At 32.9% G+C, this 25,502-nt stretch overlaps 3 protein-coding genes across 6 annotated transcripts; 1 reads left to right on the top strand and 2 right to left on the bottom strand.

The window, feature by feature from the left end:
* The first annotated feature begins 970 nt into the window (after window positions 1–970).
* LOC120080535 (casein kinase 1-like protein 3) lies at window positions 971–4,812 on the top strand. 2 transcript variants are annotated; one of them, XM_039035227.1, is made up of 15 exons: window positions 971–1,335; window positions 1,445–1,485; window positions 1,637–1,706; window positions 1,829–1,977; window positions 2,112–2,207; window positions 2,329–2,399; window positions 2,509–2,570; window positions 2,659–2,722; window positions 2,896–2,980; window positions 3,071–3,197; window positions 3,293–3,375; window positions 3,488–3,548; window positions 3,636–3,772; window positions 3,913–4,101; window positions 4,187–4,812. In XM_039035227.1, exons 1-14 carry the CDS (start codon window positions 1,260–1,262, stop codon window positions 4,090–4,092), a joined length of 1,302 nt encoding a protein of 433 aa, XP_038891155.1. In that variant the 5' UTR covers window positions 971–1,259; the 3' UTR covers window positions 4,093–4,101; window positions 4,187–4,812. The 2 variants fall into 2 exon arrangements, with proteins under 2 accessions (XP_038891155.1, XP_038891154.1); XM_039035226.1 differs by having other exon boundaries at window positions 972–1,335; window positions 4,181–4,812.
* Window positions 4,813–6,416: 1,604 nt separating this feature from the next.
* LOC120080537 (probable lactoylglutathione lyase, chloroplastic) lies at window positions 6,417–14,991 on the bottom strand. 2 transcript variants are annotated; one of them, XM_039035228.1, is made up of 9 exons: window positions 14,738–14,879; window positions 13,458–13,662; window positions 13,204–13,328; window positions 12,941–13,005; window positions 11,923–12,135; window positions 11,733–11,780; window positions 10,889–10,996; window positions 10,532–10,672; window positions 6,417–6,652 (listed from the first exon to the last, which is right to left on the bottom strand). In XM_039035228.1, the coding sequence occupies exons 1-9, from the start codon at window positions 14,877–14,879 to the stop codon at window positions 6,611–6,613; spliced, it is 1,089 nt and encodes a 362-aa protein (XP_038891156.1). In that variant the 3' UTR covers window positions 6,417–6,610. The 2 variants fall into 2 exon arrangements, with proteins under 2 accessions (XP_038891156.1, XP_038891157.1); XM_039035229.1 differs by lacking the exon at window positions 6,417–6,652 and having other exon boundaries at window positions 10,561–10,701; window positions 14,738–14,991.
* Window positions 14,992–20,265: 5,274 nt separating this feature from the next.
* Window positions 20,266–24,854, bottom strand: LOC120079975 (ninja-family protein mc410). 2 transcript variants are annotated; one of them, XM_039034471.1, is made up of 3 exons: window positions 24,681–24,854; window positions 21,307–22,479; window positions 20,266–21,117 (listed from the first exon to the last, which is right to left on the bottom strand). In XM_039034471.1, exons 2-3 carry the CDS (start codon window positions 22,280–22,282, stop codon window positions 20,621–20,623), a joined length of 1,473 nt encoding a protein of 490 aa, XP_038890399.1. In that variant the 5' UTR covers window positions 22,283–22,479; window positions 24,681–24,854; the 3' UTR covers window positions 20,266–20,620. The 2 variants fall into 2 exon arrangements, with proteins under 2 accessions (XP_038890399.1, XP_038890400.1); XM_039034472.1 differs by lacking the exon at window positions 24,681–24,854 and adding an exon at window positions 24,221–24,637.
* Window positions 24,855–25,502: the final 648 nt, after the last annotated feature.

Here is a 25,502-nt window from a genome sequence, read left to right as displayed (position 1 = left end):
TGTTTTTTTAATTGGTTCTTTTTATTAATTTTAAATTAAAGCAGGATTTATTTCTTTTGTTTATAGATTGAAATTCAATATTTTTGTTTTTTTCTTGGCACTTTTTTAAATAAAAAAACATACAAGCACCATAAAATTGGTCATTTTTTTCCTGAATGACAAATATACATGCAGCAGGATAATTAAAATACTATAAATGCTTGATGTTAGAATTTATTTTTGAGAGTAGATATAAACCTTTGATTCGGTTTGGTTTTGATTGATTTTTCAAATAAAAGATCAATCCAAACAGATTCTTTTTTGTTTTCTACATATACAGACCAATATGTTCAAGTTTATACTAAAAAATCAAACTAAACAATTGGATCGATTTGGATTGGTTTGGTTTTTTGATTTTTCAATTTTGTGTTGCACTCCTATGTAGAAGCAATGAAACGAAGGTACTCTAATATTTTTCCAAGTTGGGTGGGATGAAGTGGAGTTAGCCAATTTCACTCCTTACTTAACTCAACTAGCCATTAACTACGATAGATTTCATAACTTATTAACATTAATTTAATGAATTACTAGCTCTATACACTATAGGTTTCATGATAAAAAGAATTTTAGTACTACAAGAGTATCATACTCTCATTATTCATATCATAAATTTATCTTCATAAATATTTATAGATCTCATATTAACGTAAGTCCCACCTTATTTTTTAAAATCAATTGACGTGACACACAGTAAATAGAGAGACAATATAGAAAAAAATTCATTACTATCATAGTATAAGAAATTTTCGGGTCTCACGACTAACTCCTCACACTAAACAGTTTCGATCTTTTCTCGGAGCACTCCTAACCCTAAGTGAAGGAAAATATAAATAGTGAAGAGGTCAATGAAACCACGTAGGATGAAAATACGAAAGTACCCCTAAGGCATTAAAGTTTATCGCTTGGAGTCCAAGGTAGAATTAGAAAGAAGAGGGTAACAACGAAACGGCTCTTTGGTCTATCTGTCCTTGGCTTGCTGTTCCTCGTCTTCGTTTTTGTGGCTCCGTTTCCTCACCTCTCTCCTCATTATTTATTCGTATTTCAATCTATATATATAAATATTTATATATATATATATATATATCTGAATTATTCTCTCTGTTATATATATATATTTTTTGAATTTTGTTTGTGGATTTGATCTTCGAAATCTTCGAAACCCTCGCTGTGTTCATGCTCTGACCGATCTCTGCAAATTCGATCCACTTTGATCTTTCGTCATGGAGCGTGTAATCGGCGGCAAGTACAAGCTTGGCCGCAAGATCGGCAGCGGATCGTTCGGCGAAATCTACCTCGGTGAGTTCTAAGGAGCCGATGTGCTCGAATTTTCAGCTTTGAGTTTTTTTTTTTTTCTTTAGTATAAAAAAATTTTACGACTAAGAATTCTTGTGATTCTCTGTTTCAGCTACACATATTGAGACGTTTGAAATCGTCGCTGTGAAAATTGTAAGCTCTGATCGTTTGTGCCTCGTTTGTTTCTGTATTTTATGGATACTTTCTCTGATGTATCTTAGTTGAAGTTTCGGTGGAAATTTAGTCGCTGATATGGAGATTGGAGCTTCGGCGTTTACTGATATGTTTTGGTTTTCTTTGGCAGGAAAACAATAAAACGAAGCATCCGCAACTGCTTTATGAGGCCAAATTGTATAATATTCTTCAAGGAGGAAGTGCGTAAGCGATTTTGATAGAATTTTCATGTTCTGTGCAGTTCAATCCTTGTGTTGAAGGACGATACCAGCTTTGAGGGAACTTCTTTTGCTGTCGGCTGATTGTTGTTTTCTTTATTCAGGCGGTATTCCTGCTACGAAATGGTCTGGTATAGACGGGGAAGAGAATGTGCTTGTCCTTGATTTGCTTGGACCAAGTCTCGAAGATCTCTTTGTATATTGTGGGAGGAAGTTCTCGCTGAAGACAGTTTTAATGTTGGCTGATCAAATGGTATGCATCACTTCCTGCTGTAGTTTTTCGTCTTGGATGTTCGTGTTTATCTGCTAGTGTTAAATGCTTTGGGGCCTCTTCTCTTCCGTGATTAGTAGTTTCCTGTCTCATTCATTCTCGTTTTTCTGTTGAAGATCACAAGAATAGAGTACGTTCATTCCAAAGGATTTCTGCATAGAGATATAAAGCCCGATAACTTCCTTATGGGCCTTGGACGAAAAGCAAATCAGGTGATAGTTCTGTTTCAACTTTGTCTGTTCTTATTATCAATGAATCACTTCAAGTTTTTCTTGCTAGCTTCTTTTTCTTGGTTTTGTATTGATTCTTATTGTACCTTCATTCCATTGTCAGGTTTACATAATAGATTTTGGATTAGCTAAAAGATATCGAGATGCAACCACCAACCGACATATCCCCTACAGGCATCACTTCAATTACTTTTGGAACTTCTTTTAAGTTTCTTACTCATGCTCTAAATAGTCATTTCAGATATGAAAATTGAGATATAACCTTCTATATTTATCCTAACAGGGAGAACAAAAACCTAACAGGGACAGCTCGTTATGCTAGTTGCAATACTCATCTTGGAATCGGTAAGTCAGACACCTGAGTTTACTACTTGCACATTTTCATTGGATTGCGACTCGGACCTCATGTATCCTTACTGATGTCTTCTTCTAGAGCAAAGTCGACGGGATGATTTGGAGTCTCTTGGATATGTGCTTCTATACTTTTTGAGAGGAAGGTATACCATTTCTCCACACTGCTTTTATTACAATTAATTAGTTATGCACAACAGTTTCTCTTTCATTCTGAAAAATGTCGGGGCATTCAATGGGATATTATTTTAGTATCCCCTCGTTCCAATTCAAGTACATTTTATCTACTTATCTTAGTAACTAAAATTTCCATTCATAGCCTTCCATGGCAAGGATTGAAAGCTGCCACAAAGAAGCAAAAGTATGATAAAATATGTGAGAAGAAGTTATCTACTCCTATTGAGGTATGTTGAACCAAATGCAAATATATAGTGTATTGGCTAAGTGTATATACTTTTGAGCTTATTCAACTATTTTTATTATCATTCTCAAAGGTCCTATGCAAGTCTCATCCAGTGGAGTTTGCTTCATACTTCCATTACTGCCACTCTCTGACATTTGATCAGCGGCCTGATTATGGGTTCTTAAAGCGATTGTTCCGTGACTTATTTGCTCGTGAAGGTAGTGATGTTTCTGTGTAAAACTTGTTCTACAGTATGCCTATTTGGATGAGACCTATGTACTAGCATAATGCCTAAGTACTTGTTTTTGTGCAGAATATGAATTTGATTATGTTTTTGACTGGACAATCATCAAGTATCAGCAGTCACAGAAGAACAGAACTCAGCCAAGAGTGTCTGTAAGTATCTTTCCCTGGTTAGCAATTTTGTCATTATGTAATGATTTCATTGGCAGAAATTGGAATGAAGAGATTTCTAATTCTAAGTATGGTCTATTGCCTCTTACTTCAGCCGGTTGTTGGTGGTACACATAATCATCATGCAACACCTATGGAAGGGGACAATCGTCAAGGTTAGGTTTCTGTTTGATGCGTACTCAATGTCAAATTTACCATTACATTGTTTAAAGTAAGTGACTCCGTTAATATTTGTTTTCCAGGTGTGTTTAATACCTATTCAGCAGCAGAGGTTTCAGATCGTGTTAGATCTGACAATGTTTCAAGCCCTGCAGTGCGACTGCATTTTAAACAACCAACTCCGAAGAATTTGAGTTCTGACAATGCTCTTGACATGAATGTAAATGATCTTCTTTATGGTCTCTTTAAAACAATCTTATTTTTGGAATAATTACATTGATTATTCCTTACCATATCATTTACCCTTCTATGTTAGTTAGTGTTATAATGGCTTACTGGTGGTCTATATTAATAATGTAGGTTCTAAATGATTCTCGGATGGCCACTGCATCATTTACACCTGCTGGCAGCTCAAGAGGAAATTCTTCTAAACCTTTGCAGTCCACCGAATCTCCAAACCGTGTACAGGGAAATGGTCACAGGATTGGTCCTTCAAGTAGCTGGATTTCGTCATTACAGAGAATTTCGTCTGCCAAGTAATAAAAAATGGTAAGCCCTCAGTATACTTACTTGCGACCAGAACCCGTGTTTTAGATTTTCTCTAACCATTTGCTGCATCATGATTTAGCAACAGATCTGGCCAGGACTATTCTAAGCTACATCTATGAAGCTGCAAATTGTGATGATTTGATGTTATCTTTTTGCAATGTAATTGAAGAGATTCTGGTGATTTATTGGCAGAAGCTGCAACATGCTTGCTCGTTTAATGACTGTGTTAGTCCCTGAACTATTTGCAAGCTCATGTTATTCTTTTTTTTTGCAAAGGTGACTAAAATGCTTTGGTGGTTACAGAATACCAACTTTCTAAAGCATGGCTTCTGCTGTGTAAATAGAAGTGAATCACAGCAATCTTGTACCTATGGTTCTATGTGACATTACTGGTGTGAAAGAATTTCGTGCTTTTAACTAATTTTTGTTGCTATACTTTAAGATTCCTTTTGTAAGGCAATATGGATGATACTACTTGTTCATATTGCCCAATAATACCTCTTTTATTATTGTGAGTGCAATCTTAAATTTTCAGCCTACTTTAGACTAGAGCATGAAACTACTACTGTGGCTTTTATGATGAAATTTAACTCAATAGGGTTGATTTAGGATTCATGTATTAGCTTTTACAATTACTTACTAGGTTCCAGGCGTGTACGGAAGTTTACTTTTCTGCCCAAATAAAAATTTACTGAACTGACTTGGCTTTCATGAACTAGATTCAGTTACTTAACATCCAGAGTAAGGAATTTTGCCAAGACTACCTTGGAAAAAATGTTTGCTTCTGTTGCTTTGCAGGGTTGAAGATGATAACAGGACACTTGAAGGAGTTATCTGAACAGATCCAAAAATGCAATTTTACCTTGGTTTATTTACATTCTTTCCCTGTTTGTTTTCCATTTTCAAAAATCTACATTGCATGTTGTTTTTATTTACATTGAGGACCTAAATGTTTTGCTTATTGCATTTTACTCCACTTTTTCAGGTTGTCTTTTTTCATCCATTCAACTTTTGATGATGCTAAAATAACTCAATGCTTCATCCATTTTACTATTCTTTCATTCATCATTTAATCATTTTAGTTTATTATTGCCAAAAGTTATGCTCACATTCATTCAGCATATTTTCTGGAACTGGTATTTCACTCTTCCTGTAGCTATATCTGTTTCTAAACGCCTCTCTCTCTCTCTCTCTCTCTCTCTTAATTTTATTTATTTAAAGAACTTACGATTAAAGATGAAATATATCTCGTTTTAGCCCTTCCGCTTGTGCCTGATAAATGTTTTTTACATCTTTGATAATATTTAGAAATTCTTTTAAATAACTTGCTCTATTATTAGTTTATAGGTGTGATTTTCAGGAAATGTTTCCGTCAGATTTGTGTGCAATAAGTGAAGATTATGGGAAGGATACAGGTTTTCGACAAATGTTCGTGAATGAATTATTCGGCTTTAATAGCTCTGGAGATCTGCCTTTTTTAAACAAGCAAAGCTGACAATGATCTGAATCGTCTATTTGGACATCTGGACTGTTGAGAAAGCAATCATCTATGATGCTATTGTTCGACGGCAAAATTTTTACTGTCGAAATTTGTGAACCGGGTAATTTACATTCTTGCTTAGTTCTTTGATCATATGGATTTGAATCGGGGCTCGCTCTTCAATCTCTGCAGAATTTAAAAATCCCTCTTTAGGCATCACAAAGAATAAAGAATCCTTTGGGACGTTGCTAACATCTGATATATTGAGGTTAGAATCCAATTTGCGTCTGTTTTATTTTTAAGGATTACTGATCAATGTAAGGGGTTATCGGTTAAATCCTATAATTACTTGGAGAGTTAATAGTTAGGTTCAACGCTCTTTGAATACTCAAACGCTATGAAGATTTTCTGGACCATCTTACCTCCAGAAGCGAGAAGTTTAAAGCGACATTATTATGTGTCTTAGAGTGAAATTTATTGAAGGATTGATGACCAACTATGCTTTCAGTCACGATAACCAACTTCTTGAACCATCTTTTTACTGGGTACAGGTAAATATTTTGCCATGGTTATACTTATAATCTTCTCGTGAGTTTGGAGAATTTTGGAGACGAGGGAGGTTAAACTGAAGGTTAAACACTCAGGTCGACCTTATATTTAAAAAAAATAAAGTGGATTAACTTCTTCGTCAAGGCTAACTCGACAGAGCGAAGATTTTGGGTGAAAAAGGGTATCAAATTTCCTATATTGCCCCTTGAGTGTTTTAAGGAGATGGGATGGGATACGTCATTACTCCATGGGCAAAAGGGTCTTTTACGAAGTTGGAAAATTTATGTTGGCCACAAAATATGGGAGTTATATAATGAAATAAGTGGGAAAATGGGACAGAAATGTTGAAATAGAATTTGAACATATTCTGCTGCTGTATGATCCTAATGAAAGAGTTTCTATTGTTGGTGCCAGTTTGATGTACAAATGGGTTCTTGGAAGCAAGGTAAAAAATATAGAACAGGGGAATCTGCCAAAGACTTATTCCAGCTCCTTCAGGAAATCAACGTTATCTACAAAAACCTGCACAACCGATAAAAACACAGGTAAATTTCCAAGTGAATTCGTAAATGTTACCGTTATACACTCAGTTATCAATCTTAATTTTCAAAACATTATATAATCTGCTTAACATTTCTGAAAGAAGAGTATATAAAAACCTTTTAACTCTTTTTATTGAGGCACTAGTCTCGAACATTTTTGTTCCTTCCTAATCTTTCTTTTGATAAAGGTTAAATAAAAAATTTAATCCTTGAATTTTTAAATATATTAAATTTTACAAATCCATCAGAGATCAAATAGAAATAATAAAGTTAAAATTTGGACATAATTATTAATTTCACCTATTTAATTTTAGTATTAAGATTACACGATATAATCATCAGTTAATTTTTAGTATTCACCTTCGGTATATATGGCTAAACTAAAATTAATAGAAACACAAATCCTCAAACCATGTAGTCAAATTTCCTCAGATAAATATTTTTACGATTCTAAAGATCAACATCCTAATTCTAAACAATCTCTCCGATTAAAACAATCAAGAAAATATTAATGATGGTAGCAAAATGATTATATTCTGTTTTTCTGTACTCAAACAAGAACTTCCAAACGTGTTTTGTTTTTCAAAACAGCTTCAAAAGAAAGGTTATAAACGGACTCAAGACAATAATGTTGGTTTAACCTAAGGCAGCGGTATCAGAAATGCAAAAGAAGTTTTTTTCTAAAATCTACTAAACTATAAATTTCTTTAATTACTGATATCTACTAAACTAATCCAGCGCATGTGCTAAGAGTCGCGAGAGCTTTCATATACCGCATTCAAAACGTTATATTGAGCACTTGACATAACCAGTTCAACCAAGTTGGTACAAGTCATACTATACTAGCAACAATTATGAAACTAGAAAATGAAAAAGTTAAAAATTGGTTGGCTTCAAACATTTAAGGCCTAATGATTTTGGATTAAATTAGCCGCTTTTGAATTTTATGTTTGTTTCTTCTAGTTTTTTTAAATGTAGTTTTTATCTTTCTTAAACAGAAATTCAAAGAACAAAACATAGAAACTTTCGATTTCATAACAAAAAACCAATTGATTATCAAAACTATGTCAGAGAAATTCAATTATGGTAAGTCAATTGGCCGAAAATCAGTTGACTTTCGGTTACAGATGAAAGTAACAAAAAAACTAATTGATTATCAAAACTATGTCCGAGATATTTAATTATGGGAAGTCAATTGGTTTTTGGCCGAAAACCAAACTACCCAAATATCTTACAACACTAGCCTGACTTGTGGAAATTTTTGGGTGGTTCATTTCCAGTTGAAATTTTCTCTCTTAGGTATAAAAGATGAAACAGGTGGTTCATTGAGAGGTTTAAATTTGAACCTGGAAGTATTAAACTGCTTTCAAACTAGATTGAGACTGATAATTGGAAATAGGTGAGTGGCTGAAAGCCATCTACACGGAATTAGTTTTAAAACCGAGGTTAAATTATTGTTTAAAATGTCATGCCTCTTGAATCTTAAAAGAGATCTAATAGATCTCTTATCTTTCAATGTCGTGTTCAATAGATCAAGAAGATTGTATAGGCCTTTTTAATCTATGATCGTATGGATCTCCTAACTTTACACTGTTCAATAAGGATTCCTTGAACCATCATTATTAAATCTAACATGTCCCTGTCTTGTTCCAGACCTTTTTTTAATTTCATCGGTTAAATATAAAATTGAAAGTTCTAAGTTCTAAATATACAAAATCATGAGTCCATGAATTTTGAAAAACCAATGTTAGGATAGTTCTAAGATTTATTAGATATAAAATTACAAGTTTAGAAATTTTATTGAAAACTTGAAGTTGGAGAGCATAAACTTGTTAGGCATAATCCTAAAACTACATAAACCTAAGGACACGACATGGCTATATACTAATTTCAAAAGAACTAGGACACTGACATGTTAGAGATACGCTCTTTTTTATTATTATTATTTCTATAACATATAAATGAAGTACTAAATGCACTCCATTAAAAAAACATGAAATGTCTAGTTAATTAACAATTATACGAGATGAAACGCTTAGATTTCTCACTATAATTTATATGTTTGTTTGTTTTGTTTTGTTTTTTCTTTAATGTATAATTTTATTTTAATCTTTGGTTGAAAAAACGGGCATTCCTTTTGTTTTTTTCTTTTCATCTTAGTTTAATTTAAAATTGACTTGGGCTTCAAATTCGGATCCAACATAAAATGTTGACCATTTTCCCTTTAAAAGATGTTCTTAGGTGTGTCAAAGAAGTGTCCCAAATGTGTCTGAAATTAGACATAAATAAACAAAAATAGAACACAAAAATTTGCACCGGAGCGTCTGTCCGGCTCGACACCCTGCCTAAAATAGTGCCTATGCTTCATAGACATAAACTACATCTGTAGTTTAACTTGGAAATTATGAAAAATAAAAGGTAAAGGATTATGGACAAAAATATCATAATTGGCGTTGCTGGGCTCTATAATTTAAAAACAAGTTGAGTTATGTTTTGGGGGTGGAGTAATATCAAGAGTACATTATATTAACTGAATAATTTTAGTTTTGTTATATGGAGTTGGAAGTGATAGAGGGATGTAAATAATTGTACTGTTTAAGGAGTTTTTGCTCAAAAGCAAATTTCCTGGAATTGTATAATAAGATAATCTTTGTTCTTTCTGTTCTTTAAATTTTCAATAAAATACCCAAGTGGTTAACCACTAACCAGTTTCTATCACCAAAACAAAACACCGAACTTAAAAATGGAAAAATGATATTGATGAAATGGTTTTCGTGGTTCATTCAATAGCCTAATGATTTCTGGTACAAAGTAATAGTAAGCGTGTATGGGAAAGAGAATGATGGATGGTTCACAAAATAAAGAGGAAATAAGTTCTAAAACCATGGTGGAGTATCTTATATCTCAAAGGATCATTTGGAAAATAGCACTCTTAAACTGAGCGAGAGTCCAACCTGTATTTGGAAGCATAAGTGGGTGAATAATCCAACCATTGTTCAATGCTTCTCCAAGAATCTGACCTTTCTAATAAAAACGATTCGATGGTGATTGGAGCTCGGGATTCTTTTCTTAATTCATTTGTAGGAAAATCGTTAGAAGAAATATGAAGGAAGAAGAGGTGGCTGAATTCCGTAATCTGCTGAAATTACTGCAAGAACTGAGACTATCCAGTCTAACAGGGACGATTGTATAAGATGGGATCTAGATAATTTTGCATACTTTCTTGTTCAATCTTTCGTTAAGGAATTAGGTGATTATTCAACTTTGTGGAAGGTGAAAATGAATGTTCTAAACTGGTTAGTACTTCAAGGAAATCTGGTAACGGTGAGAGTAGGCTTTTAAAATTAACAACACGTGGGATGGGAGAATTAGAATCTCTAACTTCTTGGTCGAAAGTATATGCTTGAACTAGTTGAGTCATGCTTCGCTTAGGTTGGCAATGGGCGTCCAAATATTCGCTGGAAATGAATTCAAGAAAATATTTAAGGCAAAAGCTTATCATGGGGAGATACTTCATTGAAGTTGCAGCACCTTCATGGTGTGTTCTTCCTGGATACATTTGCAGTAACCATTTTTTCTAAAAGGTATGTTTGCTGGAGTTTTTTTTACTTTGTAATCCATTTTGAGGTCAGTTGTTTTAGGAGGTTCGGGCTGGTGGTCTGTTAGTGTTAGTTACGGTTCATCCGAACAGTTAGATTTATCTTGTAACTGTTTTCTTATCCATGATTTTCTGTTGTTTCAGCTAATTTTTATTATTATTAATAGTTAGATAAAGTCGTTACAGATACGAAAACACTACTCGCTAAAATCAGATGGAAAAAGAACTCAAGTAAAAGAAAAGTCAACAAAGGAAGCTTACCGTCTTCCAACCATCAGGATCCAAGCAAGCTGTAATCTTGGTGTTAATTCCAGGCAACGGTCCAGGTTCTCGTGTGACCTTCCCCCCACAAAGTTTCACTGCTTCTGCAGTTCTGTACACATCATCTGTACCGATAGCAATCTTTTCACAGAGAAGGACAGACATCAGTCCTGGTTTGTTATATAACTTATAGATCAGTAACATTTCATTTATGATTTCAAGTGATCACAATGACAGTAATTAAGAATTTGAGAACAATTTAAAATATAATTACTGCTCATGTTTCCAAATAGAGAAAAATTTTCCGGTAAATTCAACAAGAAAAATGATTTGGTGAAAATTGGAAAACTAGTGTACCTGAGCATAAGCATTCCCTTTTTCATAATCCGTGACACCATAGTTATATGTCAACTCCATAACAGCATTTTTGTCTTCAGGACCATAACCCATCATTGCTATAGTATACTATAAGAGCAGTCATAACATCACATCATTAAGTTAGAAGGATGCACATGAACTCGAAATAAACCGAATGTGACATGGAATGGAACATGTTTAACCAGTCCACGGCTGTAATAGAAACAGGCAAGCTTAAAATAAGTTATGATGGCATTGATATGGACAAAAAATAGTACAAAAATGAACAAGGACAGAGTTGATAAATGGTGGAAACTTGCAAATAATAGCCAAGTCATTCTCCGGACAAATTACCAGACATAAAAGGAAAAAAAGGATAAAGAAAAAATGGTTTCCGTCCAATAAAAGGCTATGCAGTATGTTTGCCCTGAAACTATATCAGAATTCAGAAACCATACTACTCACAGCCTTATCTGCTGAGAGCTGCTCAAATATAAAGTGTGTTCTGAAAATCACGATAAAAATCAACCATATTCAGATAGCCAAAGGCATGTAGATTCACATAAAAGGTGGATCTCAAGTGAGGGAGACACTTTAAAAAAGAAAGTCGTGTTAGAAAAAGGGGCCTATTCTCTGCAAGAAACATATTTTGAAGACTATACAGGTCCTTCCAACGATTTAACTCCTACAACATACATACATTTAAAATATTTCATTCACACTTCTCCACACACCTGCAAGTTTGAATTCTTCTTCAAAAAGAAAATATTCAACTTGGTGGAAATTAAGGAAGAAAGTTTTAAATGCATGCTTCTAAGCTACGTATCAATGATAAGATTTCTACCTTGTAATCTGGATTATCACGTTTACGTAGAAGCTCCATTCCATAAGCCTATATGGAAAACCCAAAGAAAGCCCAACGTTAAAGATTACTCACATCATTGATATTCAGAAAAGTTAAAGAAGAGAATAAGAAACGAAGTAAACAAAGACTGTCAACTACACCTGAAAGAATCCCAAGTACACAACCTCACCTTCTTATAAAACTCTATAGAGCGATCAAGATCACCCACACGAAGCATTACTTGGCATAAAGGTTCAGGAGTAGGTCCCCTTTCTATAAGTTCAAACTTATAGCCATCCGGATCTTCAACAAAAGCAATAACGGTACTGCCACCTTTCACAGGGCCAGCTTCTCGGGTCACTTTGCCACCCTTAGCTTTTATGAGTTCTACGGTCTTGTAAACCTATCAAGGAAGAGAAAGGGAAACCATTTTTTAAAAGAAATATTAAAAACCTTAATATCCTTTTTTGCTAGATAGTGACGCAGTTGACGCATAGGTGGCCAAGAGTAAGAACTGATATGATAGGATCACGAGAGAAAATAGAATGAAGGAAAAGATAAGTTAAAACTAAGCCATAGGGGACATCCGTAGGGCACACACACGAGAAAACATGCAAAGTGAAGAATTGCATTTTCAAGACATACCGGCGAAAGACTAAAAAGGAAAAAAAGGGGTTTGCCAATATAAAAATCAAATTCAAGGACTTTTTATTCTTAGACAAAAATAAGCAATCCAGGATTATAGTCCAATCTAACATATTGATAGAGAATTTACTAAAAAAATCAAAGATATGGTTCCTGTAAAATAAAAAATAGCATATTATTTGCAAGTGAAGAATTTAAACAGCACTATAATGGGAAAAGAGGACCTCAAAGTTCATGGTTAAATACAAAAAAAAGCAGGTAAGTCACATGTTATACTATCGGCAAACTCATTTTTCCATCAAGTCTGGAAAATATCTTTTACGCTAATGAATTTGAAACAATGATTAAAAAACAATTGTTTGCTCTATCAAAAATAATAATAATAATAAAATAAAAAATAAACGCAGTAGTTTGTGTTTTAGCTTGCTCATTTAAATTATTACCAGACCTTTTATAATAAAATATTGCACAAGCATATGAGTTAAAGCTTTTGGTTTGCAAGTAAGAATAAAACTGAACATGCAAATACGAACAGAATACAGATTCCAAACAGAGGATCTTACATCTTCAACCGCAATACCAAAATGGCCAAACCCAGTGCCAATATCATATTTGTCAACTCCATAATCTGGAACAAGGACCAACCACAGTCAAAATAATTAGACATACTTAGCGACCATGAGTATGTCATAAATGGCACCATCCCATATTTCTTCGAAGGAAAATTGCCTATTAAATACAATATTTTCAGATAAGTCCAGAAGAAATCTACAAAATCTGAAATTACACAAGTAGCCGGATGGCTGCCAAAAAGCTCATATCTTACTGTAAGTGAGCTCGATCACGAAGTGGGAATCCTCTGGACCAAACCCAAGGAAGGCATTTGTGTATTTCTCCTCTGGTATGTCACGTTTTCGTAGAAGCTTCATTCCAAGGCACTCAGTATAGAATCTGCGAAACCAACAATTAGTTCTTGGTCTTTTAACGTTCCCGATCATATGTCTCTCTCTCTTTTTCAGAAGTTTCCTATCTTATCTTAGTCCTGCTATAAACTGAAAATATTGTCTCAAACAAACATACTTTATGGTCTTGTCTAAATCTCCAACGCGATAGACAACATGTAGCATTCTTCTCTTGTCCTGTTTCACCCAGTCTAAGAGATTTTCGGAGGAAGCACTAGTGCTTGCTTGGGCCGCATTTCCAGCTACAGTCATCCCTATGTTGCTGCTTTCTCCCCTTAACATCTCAGACGCTTTCAGACCGAAGTATTGCGACTGTGGAACAGCTGTTAAAACAATTTATGATCATGCAGTTGCCTAATATCAGTTATCATTAATAAATTATTTTCTTTTTCTTTTCGTGCGTAGAATCTATTTTTGGTGTCAAGGACTAAACTTCCACCAGATGTTTATGGCAAAAGCACCATGAAGAAAGAAGGCATAATAATTAACAAAGGATACGGAAAGGGAATAATTATTGCGGAAGTATAAGGTGCAGATCCAAATCCCCTCTCAAGACCTTTTGGGGAGGGGGGCCGAGGAGAATTTGCTCAAATACACGCCATTGTCATTACACAAATTGCAAAGCACTCGTTGTAACAAAAGATAACATCCATAAACAGATAAATGATGGATAAATAAAGAGATATCTACATCCAAATTCCAAATATCAATGCTACTTGAAAAATATTAATAATATAAACAGATTATTTTGTTCGACTCACTTACAGGTTAGAACACAGTTCAAGAATTCACACAGAAGAAAACAAAATATAAATAAAATCGTTAGGAAATTCATGTCATTAACATTATTCTTATGGACGAGCACTTCTTGTAAGATTAAGAATATTCATGAACGAATCGATACAGATTGATGGAGAGGAATGCATATCAGAACTTCAACGCATTTGGAAAAACAGAAATAAAACTTAAGAACAAAATTGTTCAAATTGAACATTCACCGCACTGCTGCCCAAAGCGAATCAGTAAATCCACAGATGAAACCACAAATATGAACTAAAAATCGTTACAGTCACAAACTGTAATCCAAATTCGATTCACAACAACAGTCAATTACTTCTTAAGACAGCGAGCCACAGAATATATTTTCTACCTAAGAAAAAATAAAGAAGAAATAACCTACTATCTCAACTGAATCGGCATCGACCAGAGAAGAACAAAAGTACACAGCAAGCAAGCATATCCGCCAAGAAAAGGAGCAAAAAAGCATCTCGGAGAAAAGTCAATCGAGATTGAAAATTAACAAAGCATAGTGCTAATCAACGAATTAAGGATCGACACCGAACGCAGACGAGAGTCGTAAACAGAGGGGGAGAGAGAGTGAAATGGAGAAATTGATACCACTGCCAAGTTGCAACAAAGCGATCCTGCGCGAGGTGTTGAAGGAGGAGAGAGAGAGGCCGGAGCGAGAAAATCCGGTGAACCTAAACGCCGATAAAGAAGGGCGAACGGAGAAGGACGCCATTGGAGTTATCCTCACCATTCTTCACACACTCTCTCTCTCGAAGTTGTTGTGTCCGCGTTGTTCTATCCGCGCTGCTGTAACCCAGTGAGCCAATAACCGATGTCATGCGATGCGAAACAGACCGAAAAATCATAATTAATTTCATTTCTATAATAAAATATATATACATTATATCTATGTATACTATATTAAAAGGACAACAGCAGAATTTTTCTTTCCCTTTTTGCCCTTGTAATTTTTGACAATCCCTATTTTGTCTCTATTTATTACTCTCCATTAAAACCTTTTGGAGATACATCTCATCAATCAAACTCTTTCGTCGAAACATTCAAGAGTTGTTTGGGATGCTGAGATGAGATAGGATGTCTGAAGTTCTGATTTACAGGGAATTCTGATATTTAGGGAGTTCTGATGTTTGTGTTTGGGATGCAAAGTTGTATTGTTTTAGTTCATATGTCTGTGTTTGGACGTGCAGAGTTGTTATGTCTTAGTTCATATGTTATTACTATCTGGTTCAATTTTTTGTACTCTAAAATAATTTGCCTATATGAACGGTATTTTTTTTATCTTATAATTAAATTATTGAATCAATTCAGTTTTTTGTATTTAATTATTGTCTTTTAAATAATTTTTTATTATTGTTGTTTAGAATGGTCCGTTAAATATTTTATTGAGACATTTAAAAAAAAAATTGCTTATGTTCGATCTTAGGGATTTCGTTGAGGCTTTTCTCACATATATATTCACATATGAGTTTTCTATTGAGCTTTTATAATGAGCTTTTGAATAGTAGATTTTGAATATTGATGTTGTATATGAAGTTTTTTTTTATTATTATTTTTGAGAAATTGTGCACAAAGATTTAATCCAAAATATTGTGATTTTTTTAATGGACATTATACAAATAAATAAATTGATATATTAAGCAAATAAAAATGAAAACTTGAATGACATAATTTATAGATAATAAAATTATTAATATACTCTATCACATGACACTGAAATAAAAAACGATGTATGTAAATTGAAGGTAAAAAATGGGTGTATGGAACTAGATTGAAATGTCATGGTTTCTTAATAAAATGGATATAGTGGGGAAAAAAATTACACCCGAAGTATGATGAGATAGACTCAAGAATAAAGAAATGAAAACGTAAGTGGGTCATAAGAAGGGAGGAGAGAGCGACGAGAGTAACGATCGGGTATGAGAAGGGATGAGACATAGGAAGTGAGGGGTGGAAAATGTGAGAGAGTTGTTGAATGAGGTTATTGTGCACATGCTGAAGAAAGTGAAAATAGGAGATGTATATCAGTGGCCAAACAGTGATATAGAAATATATCATCTCCCCACATAGGATATTGGACCCCTAAACTTTCAAAGAGACTTCCTTCCTTCTACAATAACCACCTTTTTTTTTTTTTTTTTTAATCTAAGTCTTTATAGGATTTTATTTTTGTTAGTTGTTCATAAATAACTATTTCTAAATCACTAGATATCGAAATGAGACGGAGCGCACATGACTCTAAAATCTATGCCATCATTGGATACAATCGAGTGACAATTCCAAAATGAAAAATTAAGGTTGAATTTCAAAATGACAATTCCATATTCTTTTTTTCTCTTTTATTATTTTTTTTGAATTATTTTTTGGATAAAATGTTAATGGTCATGCAATTTTTACGATTTATGTTGTGTAGGTGCATTATAAATATTTTGTTGGAATTACGAATTAGTTGATGTAGTTTGTTTGTTTTTTAGATGCACACTTTTGTGTTTTTTTTATTAGCAATTTTCATTTGATTATATTTTTTAGGAATAATTTTCATTTTCATTTGATTCTTTGTAGAAAGGCGAATAATCAATATATTTGGATAGGATTTTCTAGCATTCTCAAGGTATTACAACAACAAGATATCTATATTGATTTGTTAAGGTTCATATTTGCCTTTTTTAATATAAATATATTATATATATAAAAGGGGCAAGAAGTAGATAAATTTTATGTCTATTTTACCCTTTTGTTTTTAGTAAATTACTATGTAGGAGTGAGCATGACAGACTGAAAAATCGAGCCGACCAACCGAATCAACGTCGGAGGCTTAAAGAAAGATAGGGGTCAGTCGGTATCGGTTTGAGAAAATTCCAGTTTGAAAAATTTCAAAAAAGAAAAATTAAAGAACAAAGTTGGTTGATGCTCACCGTTGTTATTATGTTACCCTTTTGTCGACGGAATGAGTCTTTTCAAATGTAGGTGTCCATTCAAAAGATAATATATGTGACATTTCCAATTCTTAATTCACAAAATATATTTATATATTTAAAAATTAAAGTTTTATGTAGAATCAGTCTAGCTGGTGTTCGCGAGATGCAACTCTTTAAATGTATGTGTTTGATGAGCACCAATCGATGAAATGATGTCAATGGAATGTGACTATTCAGAGGATGGTGGATACATGTCGAACATATGTTTTTTTTTTAGATGCAAAGAAAAATAAATTAAAACGTTTTAATTATGTTTTTAATTAAAAAAATATTTCATATAGCAAAAATTTAGAAAAGAAAAAGTACAAGATATTGTAAAGAGACAAGTCTATAAATAAATTTGTATATTAAAGAAGTTCAAATACTTAAATCATACACATGTATAGAAGTCAGTTAAGAATCTTAATTTTCTACTCAAGAAAGTTGAGATTACTGAATTATAAAATAAATTATTACTTTTCAGATTAAAATGTTTACATGTATTGTATTGGTTTTTTAAAATTAAAACATAATCTTAATTTTTAAAATTATACTGTATTAAATTTTTTCATAAATTTTGGGGAGATCAAATCGACAAAATGATATCCAAACAAAAACTGAACATCTTTTAACTAATTTAAATTAAAAATACAAATTTCATAGGCTATAGTATAAAATATATGTCTTACTATTTAATTCTTAATTTTTCATAAAATCCTCTTTTATCATTCTCTTCAAGTAGCTCCTAACAATATATATATATATATATATTTGGCACTATATAGTATAGAATAATTTGTTTATGAAAATATGAAGAAAAATAAAAACTGTTAAATTTTTTCATAAGTTTTGGAGAGATTAAACTAAACTTCAAATAATGTTTGGTTATGACAAAATGATCTTTAAACAAAAACTAAACATTTTTTAACTACTTTAAATTAAAACTACAAATTTTACGGGCTATAGCACAAAATATTTGTCTTACTATTTAATTCTTAATTTTTCATAAAATCCTCTTTTTTCGTTTTCTTCAAGTATTTACGAACAATTATGTGGCATTGTCCAATATAGAATAATTTGTTTATGAAAAAAAAATGAAAAAAATGAAAATATGAAGGAAATAGAAATGGTTACATTTTCTAACTCTTAAAAGTTTATGGTAATTTAAAAAATGATAATTTATTCAAAATCATTATGTTTTAAAATTTCATAATGAAGACTATAAGATTCTACACGCATACGCACGTGTTTCTTGACTAGTATATATTATATTAAAAGAGGATATAAGTAGGAGAATTTTCACATTCCTGTTTTGCCCTTGATTTTTAATCATATTCCAACTTATCGAGCACCTCTTTGTATAAAGAGATCATTAATATTTTTCTTATACTCACTTCACCATTTGAGCAAAAAGGTAACCACCACCCTTACTTCAATTCACCACTTTGCAAAATATTTTATATTTATTTTTTAAAAAATTTTAATTTTCTTTTATTTTGATTTTATGGTCATTTGTGAATACTTTGTTTTTCATCTTTTTTTTTTCTTTTGTATTGTTATTTGTTTCGTAGTTTTTTTTTCTTGTGTGTGTTATTGTATGTGTTTTCTTCCTATTTTTTTTTCTCAACATCCCTGAAAAAAGCATTATTAAGCAAAAAAAAATAAAAAAAATACAAGTCATTCTCGATATAATTCAATTTTTTCTTAATTCACATTAGAGGTTTATTTTTAGAATTTAATTTAAATTATGAGTTTTATTTTGATGGAAAAGATGATGAAATCTGAGAGATGAGATTAACTTGAAAAATTTAGGAAAGAGAAAAATATGAAAGAGAAGTACTTGAGAATATTATGAATATTTTTTTTTTCTAAAATAAAAGAATGTACTTTCTATTTTGATCGATATTGTTTGATGTCTACAGGTATGTGTAGCAAGTTTGTGAGTAATGGAATTGCAATTGTGATTAACAAAGGAAAAATCTTGAGTTGTCCCTCTATGATGTAAATCATGCAAAGAGTCTACAAAATACTAAATCTCATTACTATTACGTGATGATCTATTCAAAAGTAATTAAAATTGTTACATTATCTAAATTTTAAATTGTTGTAGTAATTAAAATTAAAAAAAAACATATATTGTTTATTATTACATGCTAAAAGACTAATATATTTTAAAGTTTTTTTTTATTAAAATGACAATATTTTACGTGCATTGCACGTGTGCCTTTACTAGTATATAAAAATATGTATACCTTTTTCTTTAAAAATACAATAGGTTTAAATACTAGTTTGGATCTTATACTTTTAGTTTTAGTTATTTTGTTTTCTAAATTTTTAAAATCTTTATTTTGGTCATTTACTTTCAACTTGTTTCATCTAAGCTCTTGAACTTTCAAAAATAAAACAAAAATTAAAATGAAGGGTCCAATGGTCAAACTTTAAAAGTATGAAAATCAAAATGGATCAAAATTGAATATAAATGGACCAAAATGAACATTTAAGAAATGCAAAGATCAAATATTTGAAAGTGTGTGAATCAAAATGACATTTTGAAATTACATGGATCAAAATAAACCAAAATCAAAATTACATGGACCAAAATTACATTTTGAAAATTAAAAGTTATAAAATAATGAAAATGCTCTATCTTGTATTTACTATATAGATTGATGGAGAGGGGAAAAAAATCGGAAATATGTGAATTTCAGAAGAAGGAAAAAAAAAACTAAAATTTTTATATCTTATGAACACCATTGAGAGAGATTTAAGAAAGAACAGAAAATTGATTGCATGTGAAAATTGTATGTTTTCAGAGTCGGAAGGACAAAATGTAAAAGGAAAAGAATTAGATAGTTTAAGATTAAATGTAAGAGATGGACTGCACAAAGTGGCAAAATCGCAATAAATAAATAAATATATATATCTATCTAATATAATTAATTAATGGAAAAGAAGTAGGAGCCAGTTTCTTTTTAGACAACAAACTCAATTGAAACGTCCCCACAGTCCATGAACCCAAAAACTGTTAGAAAACTAATCTGAGAAATAAATTCCTGCTCTTATTTTCAACTGTATATAACACCAACTTTCAGATTATTTGTTAGAACGAGAAATTTTTTTAATCCATGGTAAATTATTCATAACGAAAACCAAAAACAGTTCTTTGAACATATTTTGCTTGAACTCTCGATCTAAATCGACAGTAAAAAGATTGTTAGCATTGTGAAAATTAACTCAATGCGACTATTTAACGATGAGAATTATAATACATAATCAAATTATAAATACATAGAAAAATACTTGAACACCATCAGCTTACCTTATCGTACGAGTAAATAAATTACAAACGGTGCCTGCAAAACCATGTCTACCAGCCACTTCTCTCTTTTCTTTCCCTTCTGCGACTCCAATATTTTCATTCTAAGCAAACAATCCTTAGAATTTAAGGATTAGATGTACAACTTATAGAACAGATCTTGTTCAAGTGAAGTCGTAAATAATGTGGATGTTTATCAAATCAGCTTTGTGCCGAGGCAGCAGGATTTTTGTTTGGAATCGTTGCGGGACCATTGTCATTCTGTGCGCTAAAATTCTCGTTGCTGGCATGTCGAATGAACTCTTCAGGAGACAAGTGAGTACCATGGCAAGCACAAACAATCTTAATCTGGTTTGCATTATATCTATATGTTACACCAGAGATTGTCTTACCTGCAGGGCCCGGAGCAGTGGTGGAAACCCATGGAAGGTTTGGGTATGAACCACATCCTCCAAATTCAATGTCTGCAGCAATGCCTGGCTTTATAGCTGGAAAATCAAGGGAGACACCGGCTGCTTTCGACCGTTCCAATATGTCTTTTGCATTCATGTTGGGGCTGCTTCCTTTTGCCTGCTCTGCTCGAGAAGAGGAACCCTCTTCCACGACGGGCTGTTTGCTATCACCTTTGGTATGTTCGGTCACCCTCCCACCATACAACAAACCGTCGGATGAAAAATGTCCAATTACTCGCGCAGGAGCTATGCATACAAATACAGACGGCACAAGTATAAGTAATCATCTTAGCAAACAATTTACAGGAAGAAGCATCGTCAATTGGAATTTTGGTCGATAAACCATAAGAGCAGAACCTAAAATATATTTATAATAACTTATTCGTAATATCGGTTGAAATAATAACATGCAATGGTCTGAAATCATGTCTATACCTGAGCTAGTTGATGCACCACCGCCACCATGGGGATGATGGACCATTTGAGGATGAGAAACCAACCCCCATGACTTATCTTTGTCCATTGCTGAAATCTGAAGCGGTGAAATGCCAGCCATAAGAGGCAAGTTTCGAGGGTTTACATGTTCAGCCCCTGATCGGTCACCATTGACAGTAGGTCGCACGTGCTGCATACCAATTTGCAAATGACCAGATGTACTGGGTGCACCAAGAGTGTTGGTATCCTTGACTGATAAAGGGAAAGGCGCATTATGCATATTCATGGCTTGCACAGAGTTCGAAACTCCTACTGATGAACTGTTAAACCTTTTCTGCCTACTTAAATCTACAGCACCTGAATCAGAAAATCCACAGAGATCCTTTGAACCCTTAGGCAGAGTAGTCTCTCCTACACATTGTTTGGAGCTATCATCATGTTTCGATGATAGCCTTGATGTTGAATCTTCAGCTCTAGACTCTACTACATCTCCTTTTTCAGCAGTTGAACCATCTTCGGTAGAGGAAATGTATGATGCCCTTCCTTTTTCATGTAAATCAACATGATGAGATTCTTTTTCCTGCTTCTTTTGACTGTTCATTTCCATGAACAACAACTTCCGCTTATTGCCGATTTCTGGCAGATTTTCATCCTCAGCTTCTACATAATTACTTTCAATCCAGGTTCCTTTCCTCTTCAAATCGATAGAAGAGTCTCCATCTACACCGACCTTGGACAGGTCATTGAAAAAATTATCTTTAGATGGAATTGAATTACTCTGGAAAGATCCAGTGTCTGATTCTTGCCTCTGATTATCTCCATGAAGAAAATTCTTGAAATCATCAACCAATTTATTGCCTCTATCGCTTTCCTCAGGGTTTGCACCTGAGGAGCTAGTAATTTTACCTTTAGACTTGACAGAACCTCCACCCAGGGATAGACCCAAGCTAAGCTCAAGCCCATCCTCATTCTCCATTTTTTGAACTATAAGTTCATTGACATCGGTAAGACATACACTCTCAGTCCTGGTTTCTGTACAAATATTGCCCTCTAGACGCTAATAGATCTATAATCCTCAGAGAATTCAATCTTATCACGGATAGACGGAAAAATATCAAATGGAATAAATCTCCCATGCGACATCTAGTGCAGTTAATGACCGTATGCAATTACCTGCAGTATATAGGAACAACATATAAATTCATCAATTCAAGTCTACCCCAGTAATAAAACGTGAATAGAAAGTCGACCCAAAAGAAGAACAGAAAACAATTGTAAATGAAGTACTTCCAACTAACAGACTACAAACGTGCGACTACTTAATTATAAAATTACTGTATATCATTCAAACAATTTGCAATTGTATCTCATATGATACCAGTAAGTCAGAACACAAAGTTAAATTATCATAATTGATAATATTAGAGTGAGTTTTAAGATGAACTCTGCAAGAACCCTTCTATGTGTTTTTAGAATTTTGAATAACAATTTTGTCTTCATTATAAACTCCATTCTAACAGTTAAATCAAACTTACATATCACAACAAACATTGCATGATCTTCGTCATGCAATCCAAAACCAAGGTCTATCACTCTAGAAAATCACATCTTTCATAGGTAACATTGACATAGTTCCCCACAATATATTATGCACCCCCTAAATACCAATAACAGAAACACCAAGAAATCTGCTGCAAATGCAATTAGCAACGACAATGCTCGTTTCTATATTGGATAGAGAAGCCAACCATACATTAAAATTGAAAAAGAACAATAATCGAGAGAGAAAAGGTGCCTTCAGTTCAATGTCCAGAAAGATCACCAAGCCAAATACAGAGGACACTTAGAATACCTTCATCCTAGTTCTGGTTTATGTTAAAACCTGCTAGTCCGAGATGCAGGGAAGAAAAAACCAATAGAACTTCCAAAACAGATGTTTCATCACAAAGATTCCAATCTAAGAAGCACGGATACAGATACGCGACATGGATACGACATGACACTGATATGGCAACATGCGACACAAGATTTTTTAAGAATTTAGGACACGAACACGACAAGGACACATTTATTAAAACATGCATTTTTTGAACTAGATAGCATTTTTAAATAGGAAGGAAATTCAAAGTTAATGAGTCTATTCATTTCTATGCTTAAAAAATTAGTTTGATGTATTTCGCTCTCAAATTTTATTATTTTTATCATATATGTGTTGACTTAGTACATGTAAGAAATATTTGATGTATGTTTATCAAATGTTGGTCCTATTTTGATTTTGTACAACTAATGTCTAATACATCTCCTGCACTAACGAGTGTCTGATACGTGTCCAACAAGTGTCGAAGTGTTGACTTAGTATATTTAAGAAGTATTTGATGCATGTCTACCAAATATTAGTCCTATTTTGACTTTGTACAACTAGTGTCTAACACATTTATTGCACTAACGAGTGTCAGATACGTGTCCAACAAGTGTCGAAATGTCCAAGTGTCCACCATGTGTCGAACACGGACACACTAGCTAAACTAAAGTGTCTGTGCTTTTAGGTTCCAATATCCCCAATGGCATCCTTGTGGTAAGAGTTGTGATGTTTGAAGATATGCTTCAAAATGTGAGCTCAAGCCCCATATAAAACTTAATAATTTAGGAGCTGTGTAGTAACCATTTGGTTTTTTGTTCTTGGTTTTTAAAAACTAAGTCTATAAACACTACTTCTACCCACAACTTTCTACATTTTGTTATCTACATTCTACTAATGTTTTAAAAAACTAAGCCAAATATTGAAAATTAAAAAAAGAGTAAATTTCAAAAACTTGTTTTAAGTTTTTCTTTAACAAAGATGAAATCCATAAATTAAAATTTGAGATGAAACGAGCATAAATATCAAAAAGAAAAAGAAAAACTAAATTGATACCTTATTGTGTATCAAACCAGACCACTTGGTCGGCAAAGTCTCCTCAAAAAATTGGTGTGGGGTATGTCACGAGTATAATGCAAGGATTGTCCCAGCTATCTTTAATAAATCCAAAGATTTCAACATCTATATAACATCAATCTGATGAAGTTCCTTTTTATAATAACATCTCTTAATTTCCCCTAACACCGATATGCAAAGACGACTCAAAATTTTCACAAAATACATCAAAATTCAGTATCACAGGGGAGGAAATCTAGACGGATAAAAAACTTAAGAACCCAAAGCAACAACAAAAAGAGAAAACAGAATTCAACTTTAAAATCTTAACATATTCCGAAAGTACTCGAAATCCTTGAAGATAATAAATGAAAATCTACAGGCCAAGCCAGAGGCAACTACCGCAAGAGTTCAAGCTATAAGCAAACACATGAGAGAAAAAAATAGACCATAGGAAAACCTTAAATGGAAACCCTAAGGCTTCAGCCATGGCGACTTGAACAGAGAGAAGCAGCCGTGGAAATTTCGGCAATCTGCAACTGCGAGAAATGTTTCATCCCTTTTTTTCCTCTCTTTTTTCAGGGTTTTTTTTTTCCTTTCTCTTTTTTTCGCTCGGTCCCCTTCTTTTCAGCACGTGACCATTGTTTGTCCCGTCTTTGCTTTTCTTCGGATTTATTCTTTTCTAATCTTTCTCCTTTAATAAAATTATTATATATATCAGTATATAAATAAAAAAAAAAAAAGGTACTTTCGGAGTTTTCTATTGTTTAATTTATTTTTTAAAAGAAAATATATTTTAAGGTTTGTATCAATTTAAATCTTAAACGTTTGTATGTTATCACTTTACACTCTTTGTTATGTTCTATTTGGAAAAATCTCGCTTGAAACTTATAACTATATCAATTAAACCCCTAAACTTTCACAAACAGATTATAGTCTTGGGCAAATTTTTCTTTGAAAATTATCAATGCATTTACTTTAATCGTCTATCTTGTGAAATCGATATTTGAAAAAGTCTACACACGTTTGAGAACTAATGCATGAATGATTTTCAAAGGTAATCGTAATGAAGAGTCTAAATTGATTGGTTTATGAAAATTTAGAAGTTTAATTGACTTAAATTGTAAGTTTCACATGATCATTGATCGACTAAAATTTTGAGATAGGTGTAAATCGACACACTTGTAAAAGTTCAGGATTTAAATTGATACGAACCTCCAAATTTAGGTATGTAAATTGATATTTGCTATATAAATAGGAGAAATATATAATTTAATCCTCA

The sequence above is a fragment of the Benincasa hispida genome, chromosome 6 (assembly GCF_009727055.1).
Source record: "Benincasa hispida cultivar B227 chromosome 6, ASM972705v1, whole genome shotgun sequence".
NCBI classification, from domain to species: Eukaryota; Viridiplantae; Streptophyta; class Magnoliopsida; order Cucurbitales; family Cucurbitaceae; genus Benincasa; species Benincasa hispida.
The sequence above is the reverse complement of the archived record's forward strand: the minus strand, read 5'-3'. Positions and strand labels throughout refer to the sequence as shown.